The following is a 27,936-nucleotide window of genomic DNA, read 5'->3' as shown; positions in this document are numbered from 1 at the left end:
ATGAAGAATATACATGAAAAGTTACTTTTATTAGAAAAATTATTTGCCCATATGACTCTGACAAAAAAGCTTTTATATTTATTAAAGAATATATTTTATAATTTGCTCCAGATGGTGGTCTCTATGAGTGACAGCTTTGTATCTGGCAGGAGGTAGGGGAACAGGGTCATATTATAACTTGCATACTCAAACTATGTACAAAACTATCATTTCTCCCTGTGATGAAAGCAACACATTTTCCCTCCAAAAGACAGGAACTCATCTGTGAAACCCACTTTTATATAAATCTAATTGGGCTGTCCATTTTGGAAAGTATAGTTTTATTAGACTAAAAAATATTAATTAAATTTAAATTAATTTAAATAAAAATAAAAATTATTATTTTCCTTTTCAAATGATAAAATGTATCCTGAAAATGTATTTCTGTTAAAGCATATTGCTATAAGGACTAATTGACGTGCAATTTAACATCCTTAAACAGATTCCCAAGGTGAACAAGTTCATTTTAAATTAAAAAATATCTTCATCACTGTATTACTCAAGTGTCTTTGGAAATTGTCTTGCTTGAAGTCACGTTGCACATATGTAAGAGTTCTACATGCTTGTACCTGTAACCATAACTTACACACTTGATGGTGTTTTAATGTCTGATTATGCCTAAAGGAGACTGCTTGTGGAAAAATATGAAGGTTTCTTAAGAGCAACAACAAAGCCATATGCAAAGATCCCTTCATTAACTGCAACTGCATTCAACAGTACAAATCAAAAATGCCCGACTAATGCTAGATACAGTAATTTAACAGTCATTTTTCTATAAACCATGTGAAACAATGTTATATGTCTTTTTTGTTTTGCTTAAATGGAAGAGATAGTTAAGCAACATATACAGATGGTTAAGCAACATAAATTGCAAATATTAGATCATATATTTTCATTTTGGGAATCACTAAGAGTATACATTTGGTGTTTAGGGCGAACTTCTCTTTGGAATGCATCAATATGAAGCAAGTTCAGTTTAAGATTCACTCTAGATTTTGTGCCTTCATTTCTTTCAGATCAGACTGGCCAGAACAGAAAGGAAAACTCCAAAACATCTCCACCTCCCCACCTCTCAGCTATCAGTTATAGATATTGGATACTGTGATGAATAAAACAGTACTTCTATAACAGCATTCTGATGAAGATCACTTATATGTACTGTGAAAATTACTGCAAACAATTTCAACAAGAACAGTTCATTAGAAGACCTCGTGAACAAAACCATGAACCAGCTTGCCTTTCATATATATGCAAGTATACACATGGATTTGCTGTTTCATTTCAGATTTTTGGGTCTTTAAACACAATTATACCTGGAATATGTGATGTGCAGCTTTGAGTTTATAACTACAAAACTATCTGTTTGGATATTTTTAGGTATCCACTCTATCAATTAGGTTCAGGCACGTCACGTTCCACTACTATTTCACAATAAGCGCCCTTCAAGTTGAATTATATCCATGAACAAAACAAGTTAAGCATAAAAATAACGGGGTGCAAAACTTTGCTTGACTTACTCAAAGAGCTCCCTGTCCAGCAATGCTGGCAAATCATATTCAACAAGCAATTCGTAACTATGCCACAGAATTGCTGCTACGCAATGCAGGTGGGAAGGAGATGGCATCAACAGCCCATACTCTCTGGTTGAGCTGTTGGGACAAATGTAGCTGACCCGGCCACTTTTTTTCATAGCTGCAACTCTTGCAGAATCACTGACCCATTTCAGCAATGCTTGAATTCTGTAAGACAAGATGATGTTGCACATTACAAATGAGCAAAGAAACACTTAGAGTCAAATCAGCTTGCTGGTTTTTTTTGTAATCCAATTTACACATTTATCTCTTTCTTTGAAATAAAATTCAAGAGTGAGCTCAAGCTCTTTTTTCTCAAGACTCAGATCAGGGCAAAAATTAATCAAAAAAATTTATCTTGGACAGCTAAATGTGAACCTTCTACAGACAAAGAAAACATAACAGGTATCCGAGTTCTGACTATTTGAAAGAAAAATCATTTGGAAACCAAAGTTTTATCACATTTATAAGAGCAGAAATAGAGAGACAGCATTCCCTGAAAAGGATGAAAAGAGCTAGGACAGAAAACTGGGAGACCTTATTCAGATTCCTGCACTTCCATGCTACCTCATAACAATCAGATTCCAAATATGTTTGGTTTTGTGAACTAAGATCAAGCCACTGTTTAGCAGGTTATTTTTTGTGTATGCTTCCATATGAAAACCCAAATGACATTACCTATCTTTTGTTCCAGGATCTTGAGTTGTTCCAAGCTGATAAAGAATGTCTATTGTGGAGTCAGAAGAGAGACCATTTAATCTTCCAAACAGTAAAGGGCTATTCAGATCTTGCCGCATTCAAAAAAAAAAGGGGAAGGGAAATAATAGAAGTACTTACATATATATTTTTTAAGTGTACTAATGACATTATTACAAAATTGCAGTATTAACATTGAATTAAGTTTTCCCATTAACGTAAGGATAAAATTTCTCAACACATAGTAGGGCTTTCTTCAACATATTCCAAAAAGACATGACTAATTCCAATAGAGCTGTCAAACCTCTTGCTTGACAGAAGTAGACACTTTTTTCAAAATGAAAGCTTATTTAACTCCAATTTTCATCAATGGGATTACAGCTGAAGATTTCCACAGATTATTTCCTATTCAGCTTCTCCTCATTGTGTTCATCCTCTGCCCTGCCAGAAAGTACTTTCCTATCTAACAACATTCCAGCAAAACAGAGGAGACTATGTTGAAACCCTAACTCATGGCAAAGAAGTCATAGAAGCCATTTTTTAAAGTGTTTTCTGTTAGCAGTCTCAAACCAGGAAAAATTGGATTTGTTTTCTTTCATTTAGAAGGTACAAAACAGCAGAGTGGTATAAAACCATAAATACAAAATCCCCAGTGCACTAACAGAATAGCTTCTGCAAAATTTCATCATGGGACATAGAATGTAGTTGTATCTTCATTATGTACCTCCACACATAAGTATTTTCAATGCTTAGTGCTATTCAGAATTCATACTGTCCTACAGACTACTGATGCACAAATTCTGTTGCATTAGTTTTCCTTCGAAGTATTTTTGGCAGTGCTCTTTATTTTAAAACACCTGGACACAGTATCCAAAGCAAGAGGCATTTAGGATGCACTGTGCATCCTACACTGTCATCAAAACCCACATTATTATGAAAAACCAAACAACCCTGGCTGCACTGCTTTATCATGGTAGGACTACCCACATACAAAGACTGTGATACTCAGAAGCCCAACAAAGCACAATGTCAAGTTCTAGCAGCCCAGGTTCAGAATCAGAAAGCAACATGCAGATATACTGTATTTGTCCTTTTATACAAGCAATGCTTTTAAGCAACAACTGAAAAGAAATACACTGCACTCACCTGCAGGATCACTCCCTGATGCTGAGCAGTTTCTTAGAAGAATGTCAATTAATTTTAGGCCAATTCTGGTGGACTGAAGCCCAATTTTCACCAGCACAGCCTCAATGTTTGGAGAATGCATGCCACAGTAAGGGGACATTAGTAAAGCAGCACATGTCTGTAACAGATTAGCAGTGGGTGCTGCAGCACTAGCCATCATTCCTTCCAAATCACTTATGTGAGTGAGGCAGTGGTGTAATAATCTTAACCATCCAATACTGAAAAGGAAAACAGAAAAATGAGCTAATGTATTATTTTATTCTATTACTTTTTATCTGTAGCACAGCTACCTGTATTAGATTACAGGACAAGTACTGCAGAAAACTTCTGTGACATGATCAAACATCATCTGAGCAAAACAAATGACTGAATTTAAGGCCACAATGAAATACACATTAGTAATGCTGTTGCAATCATTGGATTAAGATTATAAGAAAGGCAGGCTCTGTGGGCAGAAAGAGTTAAGAGCCTGCAAGTTTTATTACTAAAGTTTTTCAAGATTTGTCATTTCACACACATATTTCTTCCAACAGGAAAAAATTCTTCCTTGTTGAGGGAAGTATGAAAAGGAATGTGTTTATATATGGGGATGGGTGTGGGGCAGGTTTGGCTTTTATTGATTGTTAGGTTTTTTTCTTCTTTCTTGAGTTTTATTTGCTTGTGTATTGTTTTTATTTACATCAAAATGAGTGAAAGTGTAACAGTAGCTGGCATTAAGATTGCACCCCTGCACAACTTCCCTGACATTACAAACTTTTAGGATCATACATATTTACAATAAACTACAGTGAACCTTAGGGAACTTGATTTAAAATACATATAGAAAAAGCACAGAAATTCAAAATGAGTTAGCAACTACATTTCCCTCAAGTCTCTCATTCTTTGACAAAATCATTCAGAAGTTCTTTTAATAACAAATCCTGAGAAATAAATCTATTGTAATCAAATCAATTTGGAAACACATCTATTAGACTTTACACCACAATACTATTTAAACTAGAATCATGAACAAGATGGCAATCTAATCTGTATGTGATATAAATGGTATCTTTCACTGACAAATTCTGAACTAGCAGGTTGTTTCCACAACTAACCTTTACCACTGTTGTAAAAAATGCAAACTTGATTATAGACCCTAAATTAGGCTTACAATTTAATTTTAGGAATCATTTACTCATAAATCAATTGGATTCACCAATTAAAAAAGAGTAAGTTCTCTCTTATGTCTAAAATAAAATTTATGCCAAGTTTATTGAATGTATGTTTCACATTACTATCATTGTTTTATTGAGATACTTACAACATTAAGCTGAAAGCTACAATGAATCATTTCAAGAAATGAGGAACATACATTGACCTTCTTTCTTTAGATACTGCTTATTCTTGTGTGACTTTATTATAACCTTTTCTTAAGTAAAAATATAGTATAATTTGGCTAGAGTAATTTTCTTTATTGCTATTTAAGAGCAAAGACAAATTTCAGTCATACAGCTTTTATAAATATACACTGAAAATATTCATGTTCTCCAAATTTACTTATGCTCTCAAAATTTTTCCCTGCAAAAGAAAGGTTTTTAAAACTTTCCCAGGTGCTCTTCAAATTTATAAACATTAAGGTTCAAAGATGAAGTATTTTAAATTAATGAGTTTTTAAATTGAGTAAGCTAAATTTAAAAACCAGGAAATCTCAAAAATCCATCCAGTAAATTACATTCAAAGTTGGAAAATGCTGACGCTTTAAAAAAATTCCTTAAGCGTTCACTTATTTTTATTTTTATAATGAGTAAGAAACTCAAAATGCCACCTAACCAAATAAATGCTTTTGAAAAGAAATCTTGCTGATACGTCAGAATCAGAAGAACCTTCAGCTCCTATTTCTGAAATGTTTGCAAACAGCAATATTAGATATGACTTCCAGAAGACATTCCACTATTCTATTTCTACTCCTGCTACAATACTTATGTAACACCGTTGACTTCTGTAAGGATAAGAAGTATTTTGGCACTCTGTATTTTTTGACAACTGCCTACCCATTAAAAACACAAAATGCAACTCAAGATGCTTTCCTGTGCTTTATACTCTCTCGCCATTGCAGGGACAAAACATTCCCTTTTACATTTGCAGACTAAGCATGCTACTAAAGAAGGCAGAAGTACTACTAATATTTCTCTTCATGTTGGAAAAGAAAACCAGGAAGAGTTTGCTACCGAAAGATCTGACTCAGAGAGCAAAATACCACGAAAAACCTGAACCCTAAACCATGAACTGGCCCCTGACAAACAAGCTGTTCCCTGACACTGGAGCCTCACCTTGTTTTGGAGACCTGGTCCTCAGAGGGAAGGAAGGGATTGTTGACGGTGGCAGAGGAGGTGTTTCCAAAGGCAGTGAGGCCCAACAGTTTGATCTGGGAGAGCCCCAGGGTGCTGGCATCCCGAGGACGATGGAGACGAAGACAGACAGCTGAGGCAACTTCAGCTTTTACCAGCTGGATTTTTATATAGGTGAGACCACTCGTGATAACAGGAGTCGACAAAGGTAACATATTGACACCATCAGCACTTATTTCAACAGATACTGATGAAGGGCAAGCTACAGAGTAAGATAAGAAGGTTTAACACCATTTTAAAATCTGTACCAGTTTATCTTCATCATGGATACGTCGTCAACACTTAACATTCAGAGAACAGAATGACTGAAATTATCTCAGGCAGACACAACTACAGAACTGCAGCTGGAGAACTTGACCTGGGAGATGGCACATGTTAAAAACCACAAGCATTTTGATACATGGTATATACAGTTTATTTCAAAGACTTCAGAGGAAGAAAAGTCCTGTTACTGAAAACACTACAACAGCAAGAGCTGAAAATATCATGCTTTTTCCCAACTACCATACACAAGCATTTTGCCTGAAGAGCCTTGATCAATATCCCTTTCTCACTGGGCAATGTTTTGGTCAGCATGACAAAGGTTTTTGACATATTTACCATGAATGGCACATGACATCTACTATGCTAGAAAACAAGCACAGGCAGGGACTTCCATTCTCAAGGAAAGCAGAATTATTTTACAGGTATTACTCAAACAACCTCCCAGCTTTAGTTCTTCTGATTACACTCTTTGTACTGTACCCCAACCTTCACATTTTTGAACTGCCATCAACATCAGTGAATCTACTTACTTGCCAGAGAGGCCAGGTGAGGTTGGATGTGGATCTCCTTGAGCAGCACAGCTGCAGGAAGGTGAATCGTGAGGTCACACCAAGCTTCCTCAGGTAAAAATATGTATGACCATGCAGCAGAACGAGCCCGTCGGTGGGGAGGAGTAGCCTGCAACAGCACTTCAGCAGGCTGGGCAGTGGGGCTGCTTGAGGTGATTGAACCTTCAAACACAGCACCATTAATGTTCATTAGTAATGCTTATTAATAAAAATCAGATTAATTTACAACCTGAACTGTGGAAAACACCTTTTTTTCCTGCCTCATCTCTTCTGCTTTATCAAGAATATCCTATGTTTAATGCCTACTGCCCAGTTACTTTTCTTTTACTCTGAACTGTTTTAGATAGTTTACATATCCACATGCATATGTATGTCCTTGAAATTTGCTAGGGGATAATTACTACCAACTTACTCTCAAGAGTACATGGCAAAAACAAACCAAATAGAAAAGTGCAGGTTAAACAGCATGCTTAGAACTTGAACTTGGTTAATTCACAGTTAACACATTTTAAATACTAAAATAACAGAAATTACTTAAAAACCAACTTCTGCAACCCTTTTTCTTCAAAAAGATTTCACATGAAAACCCTTTTCTAAAAAAGACACCAGAATAAAAAGAAACTGACCACAGTTGTGGCTTCTTTTTCAACTCCTAGTATAAGTTAAGAATGATGAAGGAAGATGTAGGCTGTCTTCTTTAGCAGGGTACAGGGCATACAAGATCAGATTTGAGCTGTTCCAAACTCCAGGCACTTGGGGTGTTTTACTGTAAAGTAGCTATAGCCTGATCCCACCTCTAAATGCCTAGCAGCAGCTGAACATTGATAAAATTTCACCCCAAAATGACTTAAGCCCATCTCAGAGAATAACCAAGTGATGAGAATCAGAATGTACTACATAGACTACCAAATGATGGGAATTAGAATGTAATAACTGAGGGCAACCAGAAGGTTAATTTTAAAAGCACAGTGCTGACTGAAAGTTAAATACTACGAGAGATGCCCTCATGGCAGAATATCAAGAACTGCAGCACCTTGTAAGTTGGAAGATAGGGTAGGCAAGAACCTACCACCACACATGCTTAGGATTTTTACTATTTAAAGTAATAAAGAACGAACATTTGCAGGATTCCTAAATTTACCATTTAGAAATTTGTGAATAGCAAAGTAGAAGATTTCCAGTGGCCCCTATTCTACCAAATAAACCTCTTTTTATTGTCTTTCATAATGCCATTATTTTTGACACTCTTAAATTTGAATCACAGGACTGAATGGACTGCTTTCTCATTCAACAATCTCTTCAGAAAATTTAAAATTAATCCCCTCTTGTCAGTGATACAAACTGTATCAATACATGCAAGGGCTGCACCAGGCCAGTGGGCAGCAACAGAAAACAAAGACACTAGTACTGAAAAGGAAAGCCTTTGTAAGATATTGTAGTACCACTACCTCTTAAAACACACACATTTTACTTAACTGGCAGCCATTGTATTGATATCAAAACAGCACTGCAATTCTAACAAATGCTCATGCAGGCCACATCAGAGCATCATCAGCAATATCAGCCTTATGCTCCAGCTTCACAGAGCTCAGGCTCATTCACTATCATCCCACCATGTCACGATTCTGTATTAACTCCATCAAAACTGATGTGCCTTAAAAGAAGTTATTGAGTCTTATTACATCTAAGGCAGATGGTGGGCTGGAACCAGGCATCCTCTAGGGGAGGAGAAAGGGGCTCACCTTGATGCATGACTTCATCAGACATGGTTCACTCCCTCTCCTTCTCTCCCCTGTCCACATGAGGTCTTATTACCCGTGGTGGAGGGGACTAAGCTCCTCTCTCAAAATGACCTTGAAACATCAGCAATCCCTCTCAAAAGAAGATTTAGTAGTATTGGAACATTTGATATTATTGTATTACTTTTTGTTAAGAACTTGATACACATTGAAATGACTAGTAGATATTAATTGCAGAGAAGGATGCATTACTCACCCAAAGGTGCAAAATTGTGAATTCCTTCTGCATTATCAGGCTCAGAAGCGAGCACTCTGGCTTTCAAACTGCTATCTGTCCCTTTGGTGGGACCAGAATCCAGGAATTTCATAATAGTTGAAACCATGCTTCTTGCTGTGTTAACAATAGCTCTTGTGCTTGTTACCATGTTGTTACAGATAAGTTGAACACCACCTGTGTATAATGTGGGCAGATAGAAAAAAATACTGCTCAGAAGCACAACAGATTCCACACAAACAAAGACCTATTTAGTTACCTGGCCTTGTTGACACATATATGTATTCTTTAAGTGCCAAAAAAAAATCTAAACCAAACTTCTTATTTGATGTGGCTAGAGAAAAGACATTCTTACCCATATCATGGAAGGCCTTCAGTGCCTCACTTGTATCCAACACTCGTAAAATGAACCAGAGCAGTGGCTCAGATAACTGACATGTGGCAAGAGAACCCTAAAAGAAAATCAATTAAGAAATACATGGTTTCATACAAAATTAGTACAGTAAACATTCAAATAACAGCTCTCAGCCTCCCTTTTTAGTAGGCAAAACTATAGGGAAGAAATGCCACCACAGCTGACATCTCTGCCACCATATACAACACCATGTTCCACATGGTTCAACTCCTTATGCAGGCAAAGTCTGTGGGGTATGGAAAAGCTCAAACTCAGGGGAAGAGCACCTTCATGTAAATATGAGTATTGAGCATTAAAAGAGCCCCAATAAATGTGCTTCTCACTTGCACATAATAAAATATTTGTTGCATCTTCAAGCCTTTAGCCAGCGACATTTACAGGAATGTCAAAATGTCCTTAGAGAAAATTCCTTCCCTCTACCACAGGCAACAGAGAGAGGCTTCCTAACTTCAGCACCCAAATGATGTGAGGTTGCAAAAATGTTAACATTTATTTTACATAGCAATAATTTAGTTTTCTGACCTTACTACTGATTACAGAATTACCTTGAGGATTACAGATTACATCAATTACCTTGAAGCACAGCAAACCTCAGGGAACTTACCTGCCTTCCCATGTACCCACAGGCCATGTAGGTAAGAATAGGCTGAAGCATCACTTGAACTGTTGTTGCTTTCTTACTAAGTGTTGTCAGGATAGTGAACAACCCATCTCCAACTGAAATTGCATCTAAGCCACCATGAAAGTTCTCATGTTTAGTCAGATGTAAGCCACTTGCACCTAAACGAAAGCAGACCGTTCAAAGGTCATAAACTGAGACCTAACAAACCATTAATAGCACATAAGAGAACTCAAGAATATTAAAATGTTCACATGGATTTTACAAAGTAAAAATGGAAAAGTTTCCAGGATCATATGACTTACAATTAGTGCTCCCAGATATGCATAAATAGGAAGACTTGACCCAGGAAGTCAGGAAATTTAAATCAAATCAGACCATAAAAATGACTGTAATTAGTGAAGGAAACAGGGTAACAACAAGGATTGGAATCACTCCTAGCTAGAAACAATTGACATTTAAGATTGATCTTTTTCTGATAATAATAAAGTCTCCTTGTGTTGCCAAAAACTTCCCCAAACATTTAACACACACATTTCTATCAGAAATACCTCTCCTGGAATTCTGATTCTCACTATTTAAGCTCAGGATTTATTAATTAGAATTTTCTGAATATCAGTTATCAGCAATATTGACTACACATTGCTGAGATTACAGACAGTAAGCAAAACAACACCCTTCCCATGGAAGAGACTACTTCCATAAATACAACTGCCTTACAAATCATATGACTGTGATCTGGAAGAGCTGTTAAAAGTGGCCTTAGATTTAAATGTAAGACAAGCACAGAGTAATCCTGTCCCATTTAGAGAAACTGAAGCTGCACTAACAAATAATAATAAAAATCAATGTGCTCAAGTGATCTTTGGAGCATGTCTTAAAGAAACCTTTTGGCAAGAGAACTGCCAGGTGTTGTACTTTGGCCAACAACTGTCTTTAAACTGTCAAGAAAGCAAATATTGATAAGCAATGCATGCAGAGCAACGAATAAAGCAGTCTTAAGACCCAGCCTCTGTCCAACCTAGAAAAGTTAAATGGAATGAATGATAGAGCTGAAATCCGGTAAGCCGGATTTGCTGTGAGGGAGGACCTTCAGGTGAGGACAAGATAGGACAGGAGGTGAATACTGTTACTGGTATGATTTGCACAGTTTGTCATTTACAAAGCAAAAAACCCTAATGGAACAGACACAATGGTCATAAAAGGAAAAACAGAACAAAAAAAGTTTAAAATTCATGTGGCAACTGAATTACTCAGGGCCATCCTGGAGCCTGTCCGGCTGGATTGCCAGACGCAGTGAATTAACACTATTAGCATTAATTTTGACACCAGAGCCACTACCTATCAATAACATTTGCAGACATCTTCTTGTTTACCTATCCTGGTAGCACCTTTTCATACTGCATTAGTTACTACATATTTATTATTATATGCTGATAACTGATTTTTGGATCCTGTGTAACCCTGGCTGCAGTCCTGCAAAATGTTTTTTTCACAGAAATGTCCAGAGAGAGTTTAACATAGCTTTTCTTGAAGGAACTAAACCCACAAATAGCTGTGTTACATCTTCCCAAAATACATGGACAGATTATTTTCAACAACCTGTATTAAAAACCCTTTGGAAGAACAATCCATTAAAAGGGATGAGCTGGCCCAGAACACTAATTTCAATGAAAAACATTTTGAAAAAACTATCTTTCCAAACTGCCCTTAAAAATGCAAAACAACTGCTAGACAAAAATCAGTGGTTTAGAAAGACATCAAAGTTGAGAAGACTATCTGAATTTCACTCCAAAGAAACACATACTCACAACAAACCACCATTCCCAGAACAAACTACTTGCAGTGTTCATAGTGGATTTGCAATATGACGCCAACTACCCAAAGTGATGAAGGAGATACTCTGGAATTAATTTCAGGAAGACTCCAACAGCACAATCCAGGCTTGTCAAATCCCATGTCCTGTTTAATTTTACTACCTAAGAAATAACTACCTTTCCTCAATTGCTTTCATGCTGCAATAAACCAGTGGTCTAATATTCATGAGGGCTCACTGAACAAGTAACTGTTTCCTGATAATAGCATTGCTTAAGTTTTATATCTGCTTAGAAGAGGCAGCACAGAAAAGGCCAGAGCAACTTGCTTCAAGCAAGAAAATCACTATAAAGAGCACCTAATTTTACAACTATTACACCTGAAACGGAGTGCAGGTCTTGGCCTATCCTCCTGCAAAATGTTTTGCACATGCAGAAATCCATGGTATTTCAGCCAGTGGTTTAACTTGTGTAAATAATTTGTGCTATGATGGTAGCATAGAATTTAAGTCACAAAGACAGGCAGTCTATCTAAGAAAATGCACCTCAGACATATGTCTGACAAACAGCAGCTTTGCTTTCTAAGTATCATCATCTCCCTCACTAGTTCATAGCAGGAAGATCCCACTCACAAATATATGCGTGCAACTCCTAGAACATGACGTTAATGTTAATGTAATTTCTGGTGAAACAGAGGAAAAGTTTAGGTATTCTATGAAAGAGACACAATTGTAACTTGTATTTTCTGAAGTGATTTAAAAAAGGAAAATCATCCAGTCCAGCAAACAACTGAGGTAAGGTGTCTTGTACAAAGAAGACTCATCCTAATTCATACATAGAGGCATGTGATGGCCACAGACTGAAATACAGGAAATTCCACTTAAACATAAGAAAAAGGCTTTTCTACTTTAAGAATGATTGAACAACATAACAGGTTGCCCACAGCAGTTGTGGAGTTTCCACCCCTGAGGAATTAAAAACCCAACTGAACCAAGGTACTGAGCAGCCTGCTCTCAACTGAGACAGGCTCTAAGTCTGTGCAGAAAGGCTGGACTAGACAATATCCAGAGATCCTCTAACATTAGGCATTTTGCGATTCAGCAAACTCAAATGTCAAACACATTCCTGTTTGGTTTCAATTACTGTCTCCCACCTCCTGTTAAGGGCTTTTTTTCATGCATCTGTTCTCCTTAAGCTTTTTCTCTGTCACTTTTTTCCTGTCAATTCTGTAATGCATTCTTTTCACATCTACACCCAGCTTATGAGATTGCAGAAGTTTTAAATGTTTCACCACCCAAAAGCCCTTCCATGTTACTCAGAAAACACCTACCAATAATCATGGCCATAGCACTGCTGTTACACTGGCCAAGCGCAGACAGAATCTGGCTCATAATTTGTTGGTTGGCCAACACCAAGTCCGCCACGTATGCAGTTGATCCTTGAGTATTAGGGTTGCTTCCATTGCCATCTTTGCCTCCTGAAACCTTTTCCTCATCAGACACACTGTCTGTAGTACTGCTTGCTACTGGAACACGGGCACTGTATTCTCGGTTACTGGAAAGTGGCAGCTGAACTAAAATGTTGATCAGCTTTAGTAAATCAAACATGAGTTGATCCCTTGTCATTTCTCCACAAACTGCTTTGGCATCGCCTGGACGGATAATGTTGGCAAAAAGCCCTCCAAAACACGCTCGGGCACCCACAGAGCTGTCTGAGCCACTGCGAGACATCACTTTGTCCGAACACGTGATGTAATGATGCACAAGAAAGGTTATCGACTCAATTACTGCAGAAATGGTGCTAACTGATACAACTTCAAAATTCTGTTCCAGGGTGAATTCCAAGAGTTTCACTTGAGCATCCAATGGTCCCTGGCCTGTCTGGAAAGCACCCCTGAAAGAGAAAAAAAAAAAAAGAAAAAAAAAAAAAAATAAAGAGAGATATGACAAGTTATACAGGTTTGGCTGTTTGAGTGTGGTCTTTTTCCTTGATTTTTTTTAAGGATTCAAAAGCACACCAGACTTCCAATAAATAAAAATCCAGCTATTTTCAGAAACACATTTTGAAGCAAAATCTTATCTTCCACCCACATCAAGCTTCTTAATTTTTTAACATACTGGTCATTAAACAGCCTGCAGAACCTGCCACCACCTTCCTGGTACCACTAAGGATTAAGAGGTTAACTTTGAAAAATGATAGGATTCATCTTTTTGTTTTGTAATTCAGGTAATTTTGTAGGTAGATACTTGGAACACTCTACATACAGACTGAACAGTCCTGTTCAATTCCTGGTGAAAAGTTTCCCACATTTGCAAGAAAACCTCATGGAAAGCAGCCAGATAATACTTTAATATCATGGGGATTATTTAGTTGCTAACAGGAAATCATGACGGATTTTTTCTTCCCATTGATTAATTTTAATCAAACTTTTAAAATTAAATACAGAACAAAACAGTTTATAGAAACAGCCCTGAAAAAATATTTGGAATTTAAGTAATACTAACAGTAAAATACTGCTTTTCTTTACAATTAATCTTATGCTCAGACACAATACAGTCCCATAATTATCTGTGTTCCGAGAAATAACGATGTAAATCCCCTCCTGGGGCTTTGCTTCCATTTCATGGCAATTCACAAAAAAACCCCTAACATGTTTCAAAAACTACACTTTCAGTGGTCTCATTAGCTTGTTTTAAACAAATGTTGGCATGCAGACACACACTTCAAAGAGTCACTGTGAATTAATGATTTTATTGTATTATGACATGTCTCATAGAAATCACTGATCAACAATATAACCTGGTAAACACCACTCCTATAATTTAAGTTACAAAGGTAAAATCTCTTGGAGAAGGCAGAAACCATTTTCTGAAAGATTAAATAGATAACACCGAAGTGCCACCTGCTGGGAGCCCAGAACTGAGGAAGCTCATGCCTAATTATAGGAAGCCTCTATCTGGAGATGAGCAGAACATCAATACCAGAAAGAAATGCTTTCTAGTGTACTTCAGACTAAACAATTGCCTTATTTCCAGTGTACCACTGGAGTCAGAGTCTTGTGCCCATTGGCCTTGCCTTGAGGATGCAGAACCGTGAAAGATGAGCCATAATTTCTTCTCTCTCCCTGGCCAGAGGCACTTCTCTACACTAGTGAACATCAATAGGTCCCAGGAGAGTGGGACAGAGAGTGTTTTCCACTGTCATGTGGAGAGAAAAAAACCCCACCAAAGATAAAGCAATAAAAATGCATTGCATAAATAGAATTATGGAATCTCACAACTCATCCTACCATGTGAGAAAAGACATCCGTACTATTTTCACAACCTATGAATTTCTGGAATCTTTCATTAATTCAGACCTCTCAGAATACTTTTTTTAATAGATAAGCTCATCAACAGTGTCCTTACTTTGGGAATTACTTCAACAAGATTTAAATAAAATCAGTCCAACATTTTAGTGCCTCTGTTGACAGTGTAAGGGAGTGTCAACAGAGACACAGACTCCCTTACACATTACAGTGTGAATTCCAGATGCATTTTTCCATGTGCTAGGAGCAGCTCTAGTCCTGCTGCTAGTACTGCAGCAACAATGATTTCCATTGACACCTAACTTTACAGAATGACAAGGTACATACACACCTGAGCTGTGATTCACAATCACACAGATTTTAAAGAAAAGGAGGGTATGAAAGAAAACAAACATGTAAGATTTACCTTTCTGTTGAAAGTATATGTATTAATTTCAATAAAAATTCACTGAACATCTGAGGACAAGTTGAAGAAAGGTGCACCTGTAATCGAGTAAGAAATTCTTGCATAGCTTGTGTTGCTGTTGGCCCAACCTAGAAGAAAAGACATTTCAGGAAGAATTATATATAACTGAGATGTCTTCAAGGACATTAACATCTTCTAAGAACAGGAAAGTATTGCATAACTTAACTTGCTTTTTGAAAATTTTTACAGCATTGTTACAGCACTAATATGTATCCATTTATACTACATGTTTTTCTATTATTAATCATGAGCCAAAAGCAAGAAGTTCAGTTCTTTATCTAAGACTTGTTTTTCAGGTTGAGACTGTTTTCAGTAATGCAAACTATACTCTATACAGAATCCACTTCTGTGCTAGTCTGAATGTTTTTCCACAAACTACATACTTAAGTAAGTACTTTAATGGACTGTGAAGTGTTTAAGTCCTGGAAATGACCATGTATTTTCTTGAAAATTTGCTGGGAAAAAACCCCAAGGAACTACCAGGTGTTTTCCATCTCCCAAACTGAGACTCCTGGCAAATACTACCTACAATTAAGTTCACTTGGGCTTTTTTAAAACACTATTTGTAGATTTTTCAAAGATGCCAAAAAACAAGAAAACATTAACTGAAATTAGGAGAGGCAGCAGATACCACATGAATTCAGAAACAGGCAGAAAATGAAAGTATAATTTTAAATTCAGGAATTCTTAGATATTAAAACTTAATCTTCATTGGCATTTTTATCCCAACCCAACAAGATTTTGGGAAAGTAACTGAATGGAACACTTCATTCACATATGGCATCCTCTCCCTGCAGCTAGTCTCTAGAGAGTTGTGAAAACATACCAGCACTACTGAGAGCATATCAACAACATAAACTTCCCTATGGCTGCTCATTAGAACCAACTAAGTCTATAACTAGAAGAAGAAACATGACAAGGATATAATACATTATGAATTAATATCTATATCTGTCAAGCATCTTGAAATCCTATTGCAAAAAGGTTTTCTTATTTTAATTGCTCATTACCTGTGGACTGTGTTGATTTGTTCCATGAGGGTTAGTGCCAGAAAGGAATTTCACTAACACATGAATAAGGTTGGGATCTGACACCAACAATTGGGCAGTACTTTCCTGAGCTCCAATGGCACTGCTTGGACCAGCTTGAAAATAAAGACATAAAAATTACATGCTGTAATCTAAGCATTAAGTGCAAACCAAGTATTTTTAGTGCAAAACCCTCATATTTATTTCATGATGTGGAAATAGTCTCAGCTAAATCAGGTACCAAAACCTGCTTACTCAGGACCACAATTTTGAGTTTTCCAGTAAGTACAGACACAAAGCCCCAAAACTGTCCAATCAGTGTTCCAAGCTTGCTAAAGCAGTATTTCTGAAAATCGATTAATTAATCTTGTAGGTGCAATACATACAGACATTTTGATTTGTCTCTTTTTGTTAGTCCTACACTTCAGTAAGGCTCAAGTGCATTTTTTAGTTTGTCAGACAGAGACCAAGTGTTTTGTAATCCTGCAAACAATCACAGTATTTTTGTTCTTGGCACATGCGAAGACTTCTCAGAATAAAACTGTAGGGAGCTGAACAGATAAGAACTCTGAAGACTGGAATTTGAATTAAAATACACCCTTCAGTGACCAAATGAACCAGCTATACTAAATGTGAAGTCTTACCCTTGCAGTAGTAGTATACTGAATCAGTTCAAAACCCTGAAAAAAGCAGGATATGAAACAGATCCTGCAGAAGTGGGACAGTGCTTTTTGATAAAGGCCATCGTGCCAGCGTTCTCCCTTTCACGACTGGCTCAGGTGTACAACACTCCTGGGGGAGTTACAGGGACATTCACACACAGGCCTGAATGTATTCATCCCTTCTGATAAGGTGTAACTGGCTCAAGAGTTGACAGTACCCATGCTTGTTAACTGAAGGTAATTATTCCAGACATCAGGCCATGTTCTGGTCTCAAATACTAAGAGGGAAGTATCAGTTTGTGCATAATAAGTCTCTAAGTTTTTACAGCTCTACTTCTTCACCTGATGGCAAAAATTTCAGCAGATTTTTGTGAGACTGATTTCTAAATATATTATCACAGAAAGGGGACAGAAAGTAAAAAATTTAAGAACAAAGTGCATCTTAAAGTCAATGACTTGAAATGGCAAATATGAAAAAAAGGTTCATAGGCAACATTTAAAAACTACTTCCTTTAATTTCTATCAGTGTTGTGGCAAAATCTCATTCACAAAGTGAGATTATTTCTAGTGTGTTATGGAACAATATAGAGAATGTGAGATATTACTGGTATGCATAGGGAAATAAAATGGCTGGATTTCTATTTTAATAGATTCAGCTGCTGGGGGCTTATTTTCAGATAGCTTAATAAAAGCAGTGACTGGTGCCTGCATATTTACAAAAATATTCCTACTCTGTCAGAAAAACTTCAATCTCATTCAAGGCAACTTAATCATCCCTCTCTGCTACTTCTTCTCATACTACAAAACTAATTCCCAGAGATCATTAGCTAGTCCTAACACGTTTTTTGGAAGACACTGATGACTTACTTATAATGACATTTTCTTTTACCATAAAGGTTTCTGTTTCCCACGGTACAAGCAATTCAAGGAGCTCACTCGTGAAAAGCCCAAAGTTAATGGAGAACAAAAGCACACATATGACAAAAAGAATGTTCTGAAAGTCTTTTGATGGAATCAACATTTATTTGTACATCACTAGAACTGTCAAACATAAGAAAACCAGCCAAACAGACTTACCATTAAGCTGCATATTTGTCATGAGTGTTAGGCTGTGAAGCACAAGGCACCACGTCCGGAGTAAAGTATTAGGATACCATGCCAGAACTGACAGGAAGCTAGTTACTGAAGCTGTCAAGAAAAACAGTTTTTTCCAAGTTTTAATCTTCAAGGTATTACTATAAATTTCTAACTTTTACTGCAAGGTGCTATGCTGATTATAGTTACTAATATTATTGTTCCTTGCATTCATTTTGTTTTGACCAGTGTTGTCACTGTTTCTGCAACCACTGTTGCATGAAATTAGGAAAAGAAACCTCACCAACACTTCACAGGAACTGGCCCATCGAACTCTCTACAGTGCACAGACCCTGACATCTCAAAGAAAATGATGCAAAGAAACTGGTTTCAAATGTTCTCATGGAAGTCAGAGTACCAGGTTCATTTTATCAGGCATTAACATTTTGGATTATCACAACAAGATACCACAGATTTTCTTAATTATATGTGCAAGAAAAAAAAATTCAGCACGTCTTCATACTAGAAGTATTGCAATTACTAGTCTGATGCTCAACAGTAATGGAGCTTTCCCACTCTGCTGACCCCTTTGTTAAGGGAGGGATCACAGGATGGTATAAAGGAGATGAAATTTATCAGAAAAGTGCATACAGTTGCACAGTTCATCTCAGTCTAAGAAGTGTATTTTAATGAGTCCTCTTGGGAATAATTCTGAGTTAAGAACCACAAATTTTACCATTTCATTTCTATTAATTTTATAAAAATTAAACAAATCAACTCTCGGTTACACTCTAGCAATGTATTTTCCACTTTAAGAAGAAAACGAGACCACGAGTTCTTTAATAAGAACACATAAATTATCTCAACACTGATCTTAGCAAAAGTACTTACTGCAATACTTTTTGCTTATTAGCAAAAATTAAGTATTTAAAAAAACCCAAACCCAAACTTATTTCCCATATTTAATATACTTTACCTTGGTTTAAGGAAACAACAGGTATTCGGTTAGCATTATAAAGGAAAATATCAGCACCACTATCTTTACTTCCAGAGGAGCTGGAATTCAGGCTTAATGTGAGCCATAGCTGCAATAGGGATTCAAGCTGAAAGAAAGGGGGGAAAAATGCACTATGAGAACAAACTCAGAACCCCAGAGCATCAAAATTTTAAAAGCCTGATCTACATTCTCAGCTGCTGCTGTTTCACTGCACATACATGCTCTCTCTCCTTCACTGGATTTGAAAATTCTGCTAAACATAATATTCAAGGCAAATTCAGCCTAACTAGCAAATGCTTCTGCCATTGTTTTTGCAATTGATTTCTTCCAAATAATTTCTCTTAAGAAGTTTCTTCAAACTTATGTTAAGAAAATGCAGCTTTACACACTGTTCAGAAATACCTTTATCACAACCCTCTATCTGTAACACATACAGGTAGGCTTACAGGTTTGCAGGGAAGCTTTCGGAATGTTATTAAAATGATAGTTTCCCAGTTAACCAAAATTATTCAAAAGGCTTATTTATCCAATGAGAAACCTCAGAGACACTGATGCTTACTCTGAGTAATTCCCCTGAGGAAAACAACTCTTTAGATATTCTGGGGAAGCACCAGGGATGTTTAAATATCGCATCCAAAATAGTTTCTCATGTAAAGAACAACTGAGGGATGGAGTCACCCACTCTATCAAAATATCAAGAGGGAGTCAGGCATCTAATCATTATATATATAGCATGCATGGCATTCCTTTGTATGAAACAAGAAAAGCATTGCTAAACCAATGACTTTTCAAAAAGCAAACATTTAAATTTGCTATTACCATACAGGATCATTGGATAATTCAGATTGAAAGGAACCTTTGCAAGTTATCCAATCCAATTTGCTCAAAGAAATGCCAAAGAAGATATCAGACTTTGTCACTTGGGGGTTTATTCACCTGGGTTTTGAAAACCTCCACAAATCTCCACTTGTCATTAAGTGTCACTTAGTGACATTTTTCGTTAATAACCAAACAATTATCATTTGGAGGACATACAAACTTGTTTTTAAATATGCAAATGTATAAAAGTTTTCCACTGTCAAAAGCAATGTCCACTTTCACAAAAGCTTTCCACGCTTTGTTTATTACATTATCAGTACTGTTCTCCATGATGTATTCATAAACAATGAAGCACATAATCTAACAGATCACTTGAATCCTAAGTAGCAAGAAGTAGAGGAAAACAACTCTCAAATTTAGAGATCAATACTATCAGAACATCTAAAATTCAAAATTCTCTACCTGAACATGGTGGACTTGCAGCATGGAAAAGAGTTTGTTGAAGCATGCACTCAGCATAGGTATAGATGACAACTGCACAATCAGCTGGGCATTTTGGTTAGCAGCGTGTAATCCTCTCAGCAATGAATCATCTGTGCCACTGGGAGACTGCGACACTAGAAAGTAAAACAGGGTACCATCCCACCATGAGTTACTCTGAAAAGTTGCCAGAAGTAATTTCATAACTATTCCCTCCCATTTTATACTTAAGTGAAAGACACTTTTTCATAATTTAGAAGAACATCTTCAACATAGTGTTCAGTTGAATTGGACTACTAAATACCATAGCAGTGTCGTACTTGAATATCAGACATTTTCATCTTCACAAAAACTGTTTGGAGCTGAGTCCACACAAATACCTTTTCACAGCTATTCCAGCAGTGCCCTGGTAACACAATGCTAAGACAAACAACTGGAACATCTCTTTCATGCATTACAGTGCAACTGTTGCAGACAATAATGAACTTCCAGAGAATAAACTCTGAAGATATCACTAAACCTACTCCATCACTACACACTCAACCAATGGCCCAGAGGGCTACAAAGAAACACATTTTAATAAGATGGGCAGCACAATTCACTGAAAAAAGGTTCAAAATTAAAACAGTGTTTTGGTAACATAACGCTCACTGAGCAGATGAGTTTGTATTCAAGTATTTTCACTTTCATCACTTAATAGGTGTAACTGTCAAATGCAAAGAGCTTCTAAACACCAAGAATGAAGCTTCACAAAGGAAGCTTAATGTTCACTTGCATCTAGACCTAAAACTGAAAATTTTCCCTTCTTTGTAGCATAATCCACATGCATAGTTGACTGTTTCACAAAATGTCTTAAATACAGGCACGTAAGTTATTCAAAAATCTGAATAAAGAACTATCTCTAAAGTACAGCCTAATAAGAAAACTCAAGCAAAATGTAACTTTGTCTCATCTACTGACTACAGAAAACATTACTACAAACTTCAAAGCATCGTGATCATTATGTGAAGAGAATGATTTGACAACATGTAGTTACATGTAGGAGATGTGTTGGTTAATGCTTGTAGAATGGAATCAGCCTCCAGTGTGGACATCATTTTCAGCATCAGCTCAGCCTGCTGTTCAAGTCCAACTTCAAGACGTGCATCTAAAGCTACAGAAGGCAACAAAAAAGGTAAAACTGTGTATAGCAAGGACATTCATAATTACAGAATCACAGAATATTCTGAATTGGAGGGGACCCACAAGGATCATCAAATCCAACTCCTAAGAGAATGGCCCATAGGGGCATTGGACCCACAGTCTTGGTGTCATCAGCACCATGCTCTGAACAACTGAGCTCATCTCACCTTTAATTTGTTCCTCTAACTTTCTATAACATTCTTACAGACCTGAAGCATATAGTTATTAAAATACTGTATTTCTTGGAAACACACCCCTAATTCCTTTCCACACTTACTTTACTATCACACATGACAATCTGCATATGTTCAACTCATTTCTTCCTAAGGCAACAGCTCTCAAACGAGAACCAAAAAGTCGTTTTTTCCCAGTGTGGCAGAAGAAAAATCTATCACTCAGTTCAGTAGTACTCCTACAAATGAAACAAGTGTGCCACTTCACTCCTTTGGGGTAGAGCCAACTAGAAAAGAGCTTCCAAAATTTCCTGAGAAAACAGGAAAGATTTAAAACTGCCGATAAGTGCATTCCAAAATGTTGAAAATAAGATTTTTCTGCCATGTTGGGCTTTTTTAAATGTAAGTTTCACATGATATTCTCTCAGTTACTACAGGAAAAAAAATGTGGCATATATAAAATATAATTATTTCCTCTTAAAAGACATAGATATTGTTAAAATAATTTCTTGTCTAAGATGTCAAATACAGTATTACAGAAAAGAGACCATGAACAGAACTTTAATTCATTGCTTACCTTGAGAGACTGATATGCTGACAGTTTGTGATCCATTTTTCTCTGTAGTTACAGGTGGTTTTGCAACTGGAATTCCAACACCACCAATGTAAGGATTGTAATTGTAGGTGCCATATTCAGCACCCCAGTAATCGTACCAGGTGCTGCTTATAGGCTTAAAAAACAAACAAAAAACAAAGGAAAAACAATAAACAGCAAGTCTTTAGATTGACAAAAGTTTTTAATGACTAACAACAAATTTTGAAGATTAAAAAACATTAAACCAGAAGATTGGTTCCAATTTAGAAAACTGTTTCAATTCTTATTGCAGTATAAGCTACTGAATCCTTAGTGATTGTCAAAATCTAGCAGTGTAGTTACCTGCCTCAAAGATTCAAGAAGCCAATTTGAAAATGTTACCACCAGTTTTTCTTTCCATACTTGTACCATATTGTAAATTTGGAAGTAGAGTATTACACAGATATTTTGAGAAAGTATTTATCACGACAGAATACTATACTATTGACTGTACTAATTAAGTACCTTGAAGCCTCAGTGAGGCTCAGGGACTATTTGTACTGGGCTCTGAAAAAGAAACAGCTGAGTAATCTCTACTTGTGTCATAATTTAAGACCCTAATAAAGCATATGGACACAAGGAAAAAAGTAATGTAACATTGTATAAAGGCAATTTGCATATGCTGGAATTTTTAATGGTGAGATCCAATACCAAATGTCATTTTACAGATATGGAAGGAAATATTAAGAAGGATGAAAAATGAAGAAGTGGGTTTATGGCATTTTTTGGTAGTCATCAAAGCAGGTAATGAGATGATAAAAGTATCTTGGATGAAGCTGACTAAAGAGTACTGCCACATGGCATGATAGGAGAATACAGAAGGCAGGAAACATCAGTAACACAGAAATTCAGCAGTAGGTGTAATTTTTGGTGGTAGACTGAGATTTAAAGAAAAAATCTTTACATGATAGGTACTGGGTAGAAGGACATATGAGGGAATACAGAAAAAAAAAAATCAGTGTTTCCTGAGCAAGTGGTGAGACAGATAATGGAGGTTCATTCAAACAAGAGGTTTAAGTCAATAGTGAGAGGCATGGCAAAACTCCAAATGTCATCCTTCTAAAATGAGAAAAGAGATTCAGTATTTCATTATGAATAGTGTGTTTCTTTAAAGTCTAAAAATTTTTGGTTTTTCATTTACAATATTGTAATTGTACAACACATGTATATTTAGCCTTCATTTTAAGCACAAAAGTACTTAGCAATTTTCTTGCTCCCCAGTGGAGTAAATTTTGAAGTGAGTTGCTTCTCTTCATAGTCTGAAGCCAATCTGAGCACAAGCTACTGCTGGCTTCCTTTTTTAAATACAATATTAACAGCATAAACTCATCTTAAGATCAGTCACAGAAATGGTGCTCTGTTCTTAATAAAAAGAACAAGACAGGATCTTATTTTTCTATCATGCTTTTGTTGTCTTCAACACGTGCTAAATTGTGAGTAAACTCAGAACCTCTGGTTTACACAAGTATCTTCATGCAAAAGCAAAATATTTTGTGGTCAACTGAGAAGGTGAATATTTACGTTCTTTCCTGTCATTCCACATTAAACATCACAAAAAAAACTAGCAGCAGGTCTAAGATATCAAATTCTGCTACTGAAGAAGTGTAAGAGAGTAAGGATTTTTCTATCTCACATGTAAAGGTTATCCTGAAAATTCAGGTGTGACATACCTTGAAGACTTTGGCTGCAAGGGGATCTTTTTCCAAATCAATATCCAAAGGATCAATATCAACTTCCATCAGGTCTTGCAGTAATTCAAGATCAATGTCCTTATCTTTTTCCAATGATGACAAGGGTGGAGCACCTTGAATCATTAAAGGAGTATTAACATTATCAAGTAAAAATTACAGAACAAGGATGTATAATATACTTAACAGATAATTTTAAACTTTTTAATATTAAAACTTTGTGGAAAAGTTAAAATATGCAATCAAGTTGCCTTTTTAAAAATAATAGCAAAAATAACCATTTTTTACTTGTCAGAGGTAAAACTAACTTCATTAATTACTCAATCTGCCTATATTATCCAAAATATTTATGCTATCACCAAAAAGTCTTTTACTGATACCTTGATAGATGAGTAGAATTTTTTTTTACTCTTTTCAATAAATACACATATACAGAATAATGGAATAATTTACCTGTGATGTCATGTGTCAAAGGCTCATCTATAGTTTCCACTAACTGAACAGTGGACTGCTGGAGAGAGTCATCAGAATCTCCAGCTGAAGCTCCAGCATCTTCTCCCAAAGGACTTTCTTCCATAGCTTCAGCTGCTATAGGTGCCAATAACTCTCCTAGGTATTAAATTAAGCAGACAACTTCATTTCAAACTTTATTCCCATTACAAATTAACATCCCAATGTCTACACCAAGCGTCATTTTTTTCATCCTACCTTAAATCCTCTGGGGGCTATTTCTTCAAGGGAAAGTGTTTTGAATAATTTTCAAATAATCAGGGTCACATAAAAATGAACTTTTCAATGCAAAAGTCACTCTAATTGCAATTTAAAATCACATTTTTACACACTAAAATGTTATGATTTTTGGGGGTTTTTTACAATTTAGACTGTGTCACCAGCTTAACAGTGATAAATTCCCCCCCAAAACACTAAAGGAAGAAAGATTCAAGTGCAAGATACCTTCTAAAGAATATAATCTTAAAACAAACCTGCTAGAATATCCTGTAGCATACAAGTCAGAGAATACTGAGCCCATGCTCCTCCCCAAGAGATGTCTCCTCTGTTAAAGTCAGTTCCAACAAGAAGCAGCAATAATCTTTCTAATTGAGTCTCATTTACAATCTCACATAAATGAATTGTTGGTCTTGTAGCATTTGCAATTCTAGCAAGAACCTACCAAAAAAAAGGAAGATAAATATATGCCTATCCATAAGTATATAATAACCTTATTTTCTATGATTATTAGATTTTGCTTACAAATAAATCAGGTATTTTTATCAGCTGATACGTTATAATTTACGAGTGTAATTACATTAATCTATGTTTTTTCATTTTTCCATGCAATTTTGAAGCCACCATATTACAAGTCACACAAAAAGTGACAGATCAGAAAAACTACTTCACCAGAAATGATTAGCAATTTTAGTGCTGCAGCTAATTCTTACCATCAAACAAGTAATGGAATAATTTACCTGTGATGTCATGTGTCAAAGGCTCATCTATAGTTTCCACTAACTGAACAGTGGACTGCTGGAGAGAGTCATCAGAATCTCCAGCTGAAGCTCCAGCATCTTCTCCCAAAGGACTTTCTTCCATAGCTTCAGCTGCTATAGGTGCCAATAACTCTCCTAGGTATTAAATTAAGCAGACAACTTCATTTCAAACTTTATTCCCATTACAAATTAACATCCCACTGTCTACACCAAGTGTCATTTTTTTCATCCTACCTTAAATCCTCTGGGGGCTATTTCTTCAAGGGAAAGTGTTTTGAATAATTTTCAAATAATCAGGGTCACATAAAAATGAACTTTTCAATGCAAAAGTCACTCTAATTGCAATTTAAAATCACATTTTTACACACTAATCTAAATGTTATGATTTTTGGGGTTTTTTTACAATTTAGACTGTGTCACCAGCTTAACAGTGATAAATTCCCCCCCAAAACACTAAAGGAAGAAAGATTCAAGTGCAAGATACCTTCTAAAGAATATAATCTTAAAACAAACCTGCTAGAATATCCTGTAGCATACAAGTCAGAGAATACTGAGCCCATGCTCCTCCCCAAGAGATGTCTCCTCTGTTAAAGTCAGTTCCAACAAGAAGCAGCAATAATCTTTCTAATTGAGTCTCATTTACAATCTCACATAAATGAATTGTTGGTCTTGTAGCATTTGCAATTCTAGCAAGAACCTACCAAAAAAAAGGAAGATAAATATATGCCTATCCATAAGTATATAATAACCTTATTTTCTATGATTATTAGATTTTGCTTACAAATAAATCAGGTATTTTTATCAGCTGATACGTTATAATTTACGAGAGTAATTACATTAATCTATGTTTTTTCATTTTTCCATGCAATTTTGAAGCCACCATATTACAAGTCACACAAAAAGTGACAGATCAGAAAAACTACTTCACCAGAAATGATTAGCAATTTTAGTGCTGCAGCTAATTCTTACCATCAAACAAGCAAAAAAGTGGTAATAAAAAACTAATTTCATGTGGTTGCTACTGCAGCTACATAGTGATGTTCCATATTCTGTTTACCTTACAAACAAACAGAAGTAAATCTGCATGACAAGTAAAGTCCATGGACAAGAGAAAGAGTGCCAGCTTTTGCACCACAGAAATGCAACGTTCGTGTGCCAGTGTAAAGGGAAGTGGTTCAATTTCTGGAGTTTCCTTTGCTGTTGATACTTCTGTATCTAAAGAAGAACGGGGCCATTCTGCAGTTCGACGCAAGCGTATTAAGTCCTTGAAGTGCTGCAGAAATTAAATTTGAAACAACAGTTACAGTTTTAAACTGACCTCTAAATCCTTTCCCAATCAGTGTGGCAGCAATAACAGAGACTGTAGAACTCCTTAAAAAAATAGTAGGAATTCTAAAAATATATGAGAATCTGGAATGGAATTAAGGCTTTATTGGCAGAAATTTTTTTGGAAGCATGTTATCTCAGACAAGAAATGCATAATCAAATTCAGTTCTGCAGAAGTGCCAATTAAGCCTTATGTATACCTTAACACATATTGAAAATACACATTTTCAAAGTTTCTTTCCTATTTCCACACCTGTACATAAAGCTACAGTTACCATAAAGCAAACTGCATATAAAATTAGCCAGTATGGAAATTTACTTTTACAAGAACACTGACTTTTCAGTTCTTCACATTCAATAAATCATCAGGAATTTCGAATTTTCTTAATACTGCCATGATACAAAGTATGCATTAGCCATACCATAAACTGAACTTCATTTTTGATCATGGCTCTGAATTAAAACCTCTTTGACAGAGGGCCTACATACAACGGAGAAAAGAAAGTGCTTTTATTAATCCTGTCATCCACCAAGGGCATTCATTTAGCAGCTCAGCTCATTGTACCAGCTACACTAGCAGTGATCAGATAACAGAAATGCTTCTTATAATCTCACTTAAGCCATAGCTACTGAAGTAGGCCAAAGAAATAACTATTTAGTAAGACAAAGGTTTCACTTTCTCCTAAATGCAGTACATGTCTCACATCACTCACAGCTTGTCATAACTAAAAGTGATCAGTAGGCAAAATAGCAAAACACACACAAAATGCAACTACCAAGGGTACAGTAACACCTTAACTACAAGAAACTACAAGAGGCAAGATCTTTAGTTCAACATGGGTTTTTTATGCAACATGGCTTCTATAAAGTGAAACTTAAAACAGCTGGACAGCACGGCCAGTAACTCATTTAAAGATGCCTCAAGGGGCCACCAGTGGAGCAGTCCCCTTGGTATAACCTGCTGGAATAAAGCAAAAGATAGTGCAGGAAAGAACAGCTCATGACAAGCACAGTTAGTGAAAACTTAGGGCTTTATTTTTA

General features: G+C 36.2%; 1 protein-coding gene across 1 annotated transcript in view; it reads right to left on the bottom strand.

The window, feature by feature from the left end:
• Positions 1 to 27,936, bottom strand: part of BIRC6 (baculoviral IAP repeat containing 6) — a 173,084-nt gene that overhangs the window by 75,370 nt on the left and 69,778 nt on the right. Inside the window, exons 35-54 of the mRNA XM_041477108.1 lie at positions 26,627 to 26,842; positions 26,083 to 26,266; positions 25,549 to 25,704; positions 24,065 to 24,198; positions 22,338 to 22,491; positions 21,442 to 21,558; positions 20,388 to 20,542; positions 19,086 to 19,212; positions 18,113 to 18,223; positions 16,356 to 16,489; positions 15,286 to 15,413; positions 12,903 to 13,465; positions 9,744 to 9,919; positions 9,080 to 9,176; positions 8,707 to 8,901; positions 6,673 to 6,873; positions 5,801 to 6,080; positions 3,453 to 3,709; positions 2,289 to 2,397; positions 1,557 to 1,778 (exon numbers count right to left, since the gene is read on the bottom strand). Coding sequence (XP_041333042.1) covers positions 1,557 to 1,778; positions 2,289 to 2,397; positions 3,453 to 3,709; positions 5,801 to 6,080; positions 6,673 to 6,873; positions 8,707 to 8,901; positions 9,080 to 9,176; positions 9,744 to 9,919; positions 12,903 to 13,465; positions 15,286 to 15,413; positions 16,356 to 16,489; positions 18,113 to 18,223; positions 19,086 to 19,212; positions 20,388 to 20,542; positions 21,442 to 21,558; positions 22,338 to 22,491; positions 24,065 to 24,198; positions 25,549 to 25,704; positions 26,083 to 26,266; positions 26,627 to 26,842 — 3,716 coding nt within the window. The remainder of the gene's footprint in view (positions 1 to 1,556; positions 1,779 to 2,288; positions 2,398 to 3,452; positions 3,710 to 5,800; positions 6,081 to 6,672; positions 6,874 to 8,706; positions 8,902 to 9,079; positions 9,177 to 9,743; positions 9,920 to 12,902; positions 13,466 to 15,285; positions 15,414 to 16,355; positions 16,490 to 18,112; positions 18,224 to 19,085; positions 19,213 to 20,387; positions 20,543 to 21,441; positions 21,559 to 22,337; positions 22,492 to 24,064; positions 24,199 to 25,548; positions 25,705 to 26,082; positions 26,267 to 26,626; positions 26,843 to 27,936) is intronic.

Source organism: Pyrgilauda ruficollis, unplaced genomic scaffold (genome assembly GCF_017590135.1).
Source record: "Pyrgilauda ruficollis isolate IOZ18807 unplaced genomic scaffold, ASM1759013v1 scaffold4, whole genome shotgun sequence".
NCBI classification, from domain to species: domain Eukaryota; kingdom Metazoa; phylum Chordata; class Aves; order Passeriformes; family Passeridae; genus Pyrgilauda; species Pyrgilauda ruficollis.
This window is presented reverse-complemented; position numbering and strand designations above follow the sequence as displayed.